The sequence below is a fragment of the Sander lucioperca genome, chromosome 13, assembly GCF_008315115.2.
Source record: "Sander lucioperca isolate FBNREF2018 chromosome 13, SLUC_FBN_1.2, whole genome shotgun sequence".
Classification (NCBI taxonomy): domain Eukaryota; kingdom Metazoa; phylum Chordata; class Actinopteri; order Perciformes; family Percidae; genus Sander; species Sander lucioperca.
This window is the reverse complement of record NC_050185.1, coordinates 24335617-24343116: the sequence shown is the minus strand read 5'-3', so window position 1 is coordinate 24343116 and position 7500 is coordinate 24335617. Positions and strand designations below refer to the sequence as shown.

General features: G+C 41.8%; 1 protein-coding gene across 2 annotated transcripts in view; it reads right to left on the bottom strand.

The window, feature by feature from the left end:
- The window catches only part of LOC116055006 (protein FAM122A), a 9175-nt gene extending 4756 nt beyond the window's left edge, over nucleotides 1–4419 (bottom strand). The window contains exons 1-2 of one of the 2 annotated variants that reach the window (XM_031306756.2): nucleotides 3544–4419; nucleotides 1912–1996 (exon numbers count right to left, since the gene is read on the bottom strand). In XM_031306756.2, coding sequence (XP_031162616.1) covers nucleotides 1912–1996; nucleotides 3544–3644 — 186 coding nt within the window. In that variant the 5' untranslated portion in view covers nucleotides 3645–4419. The remainder of the gene's footprint in view (nucleotides 1–1911; nucleotides 1997–3543) is intronic. The other variant, XM_031306754.2, reaches the window with a different exon arrangement.
- Nucleotides 4420–7500: the final 3081 nt, after the last annotated feature.

The following is a 7500-nucleotide window of genomic DNA, read 5'->3' as shown; positions in this document are numbered from 1 at the left end:
ACTAGCTGTGGAGGAAGTTACCGACCGTGCCGTGTACCATCACTAGCTGTGGTGGAAGATACCGACCGTGCCGTGTACCGTCACTAGCTGTGGGGGAGGTTACCGACCGTGCCGTGTACCGTCACTAGCTGTGGAGGAAGTTACCGACCGTGCCGTGTACCGTCACTAGCTGTGGAGGAAGTTACCGACCGTGCCGTGTACCGTCACTAGCTGTGGGGGAAGTTACCGACCGTGGCGTGTACCGTCACTAGCTGTGGTGGAAGTTACCGACCGTGCCGTGTACCGTCACTAGCTGTGGAGGAAGTTACCGACCGTGCCGTGTACCGTCACTAGCTGTGGGGGAGGTTACCGACCGTGCCGTGTACCATCACTAGCTGTGGTGGAAGTTACCGACCGTGCCGTGTACCATCACTAGCTGTGGTGGAAGTTACTGACCGTGCCGTGTACCGTCACTAGCTGTGGAGGAAGTTACCGACCGTGCCGTGTACCATCACTAGCTGTGGTGGAAGATACCGACCGTGCCGTGTACCGTCACTAGCTGTGGGGGAGGTTACCGACCGTGCCGTGTACCGTCACTAGCTGTGGAGGAAGTTACCGACCGTGGCGTGTACCGTCACTAGCTGTGGTGGAAGTTACCGACCGTGGCGTGTACCGTCACTAGCTGTGGTGGAAGTTACCGACCGTGCCGTGTACCGTCACTAGCTGTGGGGGAGGTTACCGACCGTGCCGTGTACCATCACTAGCTGTGGTGGAAGTTACCGACCGTGCCGTGTACCATCACTAGCTGTGGTGGAAGTTACTGACCGTGCCGTGTACCGTCACTAGCTGTGGAGGAAGTTACCGACCGTGCCGTGTACCATCACTAGCTGTGGTGGAAGATACCGACCGTGCCGTGTACCGTCACTAGCTGTGGGGGAGGTTACCGACCGTGCCGTGTACCGTTACTAGCTGTGGGGGAGGTTACCGACCGTGCCGTGTACCGTCACTAGCTGTGGGGGAAGTTACCGACCGTGCCGTGTACCGTCACTAGCTGTGGGGGGAGTTACCGACCGTGCCGTGTACCGTCACTAGCTGTGGGGGGAGTTACCGACCGTGGCGTGTACCGTCACTAGCTGTGGTGGAAGTTACCGACCGTGCCGTGTACCGTCACTAGCTGTGGGTGAGGTTACCGACCGTGCCGTGTACCGTCACTAGCTGTGGTGTAGGTTACCGACCGTGCCGTGTACCGTCACTAGCTGTGGGGGAGGTTACCGACCGTGCCGTGTACCATCACTAGCTGTGGGGGAGGTTACCAACCGTGCCGTGTACCATCACTAGCTGTGGTGTAGGTTACCGACCGTGCCATGTACCATCACTAGCTGTGGTGGAAGATACCGACCGTGCCGTGTACCGTCACTAGCTGTGGGGGAGGTTACCGACCGTGCCGTGTACCGTCACTAGCTGTGGGGGAAGTTACCGACCGTGCCGTGTACCGTCACTAGCTGTGGGGGGAGTTACCGACCGTGGCGTGTACCGTCACTAGCTGTGGTGGAAGTTACCGACCGTGCCGTGTACCGTCACTAGCTGTGGGTGAGGTTACCGACCGTGCCGTGTACCGTCACTAGCTGTGGTGTAGGTTACCGACCGTGCCGTGTACCGTCACTAGCTGTGGGGGAGGTTACCGACCGTGCCGTGTACCATCACTAGCTGTGGGGGAGGTTACCAACCGTGCCGTGTACCATCACTAGCTGTGGTGTAGGTTACCGACCGTGCCATGTACCATCACTAGCTGTGGTGGAAGATACCGACCGTGCCGTGTACCATCACTAGCTGTGGGTGAGGTTACCAACTGTGCCGTGTACCATCACTAGCTGTGGTGGAAGTTACCGACTGTGCCGTGTACCATCACTAGCTGTGGTGGAGGTTACTGACCTGTGAAGGGCAGCTGGGGTTGATGGACACACTGCTGCGTCTGTACCGCGCCGAGGACACCGGACTGAAGACCGTCATCCCGTCACTGAGAGAGACGCAACGACAACGTGCTCAGACATGTAGAAAATATTAGGGTTAAAACATCGAGAGAAGCGACAACAAACTTGGACAAAAGTGACAAAAAACATCGGGAAAAAGGCGACAAAAAAACATCGTAAAAATGTGACAATAAACATCGGTAAAAATATCGAAAAAAAACGACAAAAACGTCTAAAAAAAACCGACAAAACATCGAGAAAAAAAACAAAAGGTGACAAAAAACATTGTATATTGTTCTTAGAATTTGATTTTAACGTATATTTTTCTAACGTATGTATTTTGATATTAAATATACAACTTGTCAGCCGTCTCTATAGCAACTCACAACATAAACACTAATATTAGAGAGTACTTGTTAACCCTCCTGTTGTCTTTGTTGGTTTTCTTTCAACCAAATTTTGAAAAAGACATAACGTGGACGGTTCCCTGCAACGCTCTTCACAAGTTAAAAAAAATGATCAGTTCATTACTTCTATTGAATATTGGGTGTTAAATTCAATTTTATAGCATTAGAATACATTTTTTTATAAAAGAACGTTGTAAGAAATGACAAAATGTCTTTAAACAATGACAAAAATGTTGAAAAAAAATGAAAAAAAAATGACAAAAATGTCGAAAAAAGTGACAAACATGTCAAACAAATGACAAAAATCTCGAAAAAGTGACAAAAATGTTGAAAAAGTGACAAAAATAGTCGAAAAAAGTGACAAACATGTCAAAAAAGTGACAAAAATGTCGAAAAAAGTGACAACAATGTCGGAAAAAAGTGAAAATAATGTTGTAAAAAGTGACAAAAACTTTGGGAAAATTGCCAAATGTATACCCAGAAAACCCAAAAAGTTCAGTGTTGCAGGGAAGACAACATTAGTGTTAATTAGGAACCAGAATGGTTTGTAGGCTGAATATCTGACAAACAAAAACAGAGTTAAAATGCGACAACAGAAAATAAGTTAGCTACTCTAACTACCTTAAATAGTTAGTTTATTATAGTTTAATCTATAACAAACAAATCATACGTTTTGTATATAAAATCTGAAGTAACAATATACATGCTTTGTGATTGCCAGCTTTCTTAGACATTGAACATTACAATTATGAATCAATACCACAGACTGTTACAGTCAATGATCAATACACACACACTTTCAATACATCTCCAATGTAAAATAACAGGCCAAAAAAGGATTTATTTTACTTTAAGGCCTGCTTGGTATATTAAACGTATGCCGAATTTAAGAGTGGGTAATATGCTTTAATAAAAGTCTAAAGTGATATTTCATTAGATGTGTATGGCTCTCTTTAAACAAGGAAAATATAAATGCAATGTTTTTTCAAACGGAGTTTGGTGTTGCACATTTATAAAGCTTACATTTTAGTTTACTTTAAGGCCTGCTTGGGGTATTAAACGTAAGCCGAATTGAAGAATAGGTCCTATGCTTTAATAAAAGTATAGAGTCACATTTCGTTAGATGTGTATGGCTCTCTTTAAACAAGGAAAATATGAATCCAATGTTTTTTTTGAATGGAGCTGACCTGACATTGGTGATCATGGGGGCGCTGTTCGATCTACGGAGTGCCCCGCCTCCTGCCCCGCCAGCTGCGCCTGCGCACTGGTCCACTTCCATCCGTTCCATACCTTGGTCCGCAGGCCCGGCGGTGGCAGCTCCAACTGCCGGCCTCCGAGCTTTCGAAGGCGGCGTCGGGCTCTACTCAAGCCCGGTGGAAGCCCGACCCGCAGGCCTCACGAGCAGCAAACCCAGAGCCGCCAAGTCAGCGGGCTGAACACCGAAGCTGTCGTCTCTCTCTACCACATTTCCCTCAGAAAAACACCGTATCCGTGTACGACTACGGGTCGGACCGTCATTTATAATTCACAGCTACGCTTCACTTGCTGCTGTCTCTAACGGAAATCTTAACGGCTGCGTAAAAGCGACATAAAATACGAACCCCGCGCAAAAACACTCGACGTAAAGTTTTTGTAAGGGCATACAGTTAACGCTCACCCGGCTGTCCCGGCTCTGACGTGAAACTTTTTAATTCGAGTCCGCACAGGTGACGTGACTTTTAGGATTAGCTGTTGAGCTAACTTGGTTTGCAGTAAAAAAAAAAAAAAAAAAAAATCCTCCAGTCAAGAGATCAGAAAACTGCTCAGCAGCTGCCCGGAACAGCGAACCCTGGTCCGGCCACACAGTCCGCAGGGAGTCGGTCACACGGTCCCCCTCCGCAAAAAAGCAGACTTCCAGATAAGTCCGCGTAATCACTGAAAATGTACAAATTTGAAAGATTTTCACAACATAGCTAGTCCTTGACCAAATAGAGGTAGTTCACCAACTGTGGAAACAGCGCCGCTGCCTGGTCACACAGAGAACTGCAGCTGAGAGAAGTGAGAAAGTGAAGGAGTAACATTTAGTTTAATAGACCTTTTTCACGGCAGACATGTTGACATGTCATAGTAGGAAAAGCACAGGTGTATTCTAACCATTAATGATGGCTGTATTCCACTTAGGAGAGGTCCTGGTATTGTTCATGCTGACTCACTGAAATATCTTACTGGGATACTTGATGGAACTGAGCCATCGTTAAGTTTATCAATGTCAGCTGTGGTTTTCCTTCTATGACAAGTCAAAGGTCCATAGTTTGAACATAAAAGCGATCAATGTGTGTGATTTCATTTTTGGAATAAACATGATGTAAGAGAAGAAAAACAAAACTAACAACAAAAACGGATAAATACACAAACAGAAAAATCAATCTGATTTCTTTTATTTAAAAAATAAAGGATAAGTTGGAGAAAGAGCAGTCAGAAGCATAACAGGCTTTCACACGGGGAGCGAGTATGGAAAGCCAAGCAGTTCAAATACACGTTGATTTCTCACACGTAAACAACACGATAACAACACGTAAACAACACGATAACAACACGTAAACAACACAATAACAACATGTAAACAACATAACACGTAAACAACATGATAACAACACGTAAACAACACGATAACAACATGTAAACAACACAATAACATGTAAACCACATAACACAAACAACAACACAAACAACATAACACAAACAACATGATAACAACACAAACAACACGATAACAACATGTAAACAACATAACACAAACAACATGATAACAACACGTAAACAACATGATAACACGTAAACAACATAACACGTAAACAACATGATAACAACACGTAAACAACATGATAACAACGCGTAAACAACACGTAAACAACACGTAAACAACACAATAACAACACAATAACAACACAATAACGCTTAAACAACACGTAAACAACACGATAACAACACAATAACACGTAAACAACATGTAAACAACACAATAACAACACAATAACAACACAATAACGCATAAACAACACAATAACAACACAATAATGCGTAAACAACACGTAAACAACACGATAACACAATAATGCGTAAACAACACGAAAACAACACGATAACAACACAATAATGCGTAAACAACACAATAACAACACAATAATGCGTAAACAACACGTAAACAACACAATAACAACACAATAACACAATAATGCGTAAACAACACGTAAACAACACGATAACAACACAATAATGCGTAAACAACACGTAAACAACACGATAACAACACAATAACAACACAATAACGCGTAAACAACACAATAACACAATAATGCGTAAACAACACGTAAACAACACGATAACAACACAATAACAACACAATAATGCGTAAACAACACAATAACAACACAATAATGCGTAAACAACACGTAAACAACACGATAACAACACAATAATGCGTAAACAACACGTAAACAACACAATAACAACACAATAATGCGTAAACAACACGTAAACAACACGATAACAACACAATAACAACACAATAACGCGTAAACAACACAATAACAACACAATAATGCGTAAACAACACGTAAACAACACGATAACAACACGATAACAACACAATAACAACACAATAATGCGTAAACAACACGTAAACAACACGATAACAACACAATAATGCGTAAACAACACGTAAACAACACGATAACAACACGATAACAATACAATAACAACACAATAACACGTAAACAACACGTAAACAACACGATAACAACAGAATAACAACACAATAACGCGTAAACAACACAATAACAACACAATAATGCGTAAACAACACGTAAACAACACGATAACAACACAATAACGACACAATAACAACACAATAATGCGTAAACAACACGTAAACAACACGATAACAACACAATAATGCGTAAACAACACGTAAACAACACGATAACAACACAATAACAACACAATAACGCGTAAACAACACAATAACAACACAATAATGCGTAAACAACACATAAACAACACGATAACAACACAATAACAACACAATAATGCGTAAACAACACGCAAACAACACGATAACAACACAATAATGCGTAAACAACACGTAAACAACACGATAACAACACAATAATGCGTAAACAACACGTAAACAACACGATAACAACACAATAACAACACAATAATGCGTAAACAACACAATAACACAATAATGCGTAAACAACACGTAAACAACACGATAACAACACAATAACAACACAATAACAACACAATAATGCGTAAACAACACGTAAACAACACAATAACAACACGATAACAACACAATAATGCGTAAACAACGCGTAAACAACACAATAACAACACAATAATGCTTAAACAACACGTAAACAACACGATAACAACACAATAACAACACAATAACAACACAATAATGCGTAAACAACACGTAAACAACACGATAACAACACAATAATGCGTAAACAACACGTAAACAACACGATAACACAATAATGCGTAAACAACACGTAAACAACACGATAACAACACAATAACAACACAATAACACGTAAACAACACAATAACACAATAATGCGTAAACAACACGTAAACAACACGATAACAACACGATAACAACACAATAACAACACAATAACAACACAATAATGCGTAAACAACACGTAAACAACACGATAACAACACAATAATGCGTAAACAACACGTAAACAACACGATAACAACACGATAACAACACAATAACAACACAATAACACGTAAACAACACGTAAACAACACGATAACAACAGAATAACAACACAATAACGCATAAACAACACAATAACAACACAATAATGCGTAAACAACACGTAAACAACACGATAACACAATAACGACACAATAACAACACAATAATGCGTAAACAACACGTAAACAACACGATAATAACACAATAATGCGTAAACAACACGTAAACAACACGATAACAACACAATAACAACACAATAACGCGTAAACAACACAATAACAACACAATAATGCGTAAACAACACATAAACAACACGATAACAACACAATAACAACACAATAACAACACAATAATGCGTAAACAACACGCAAACAACACGATAACA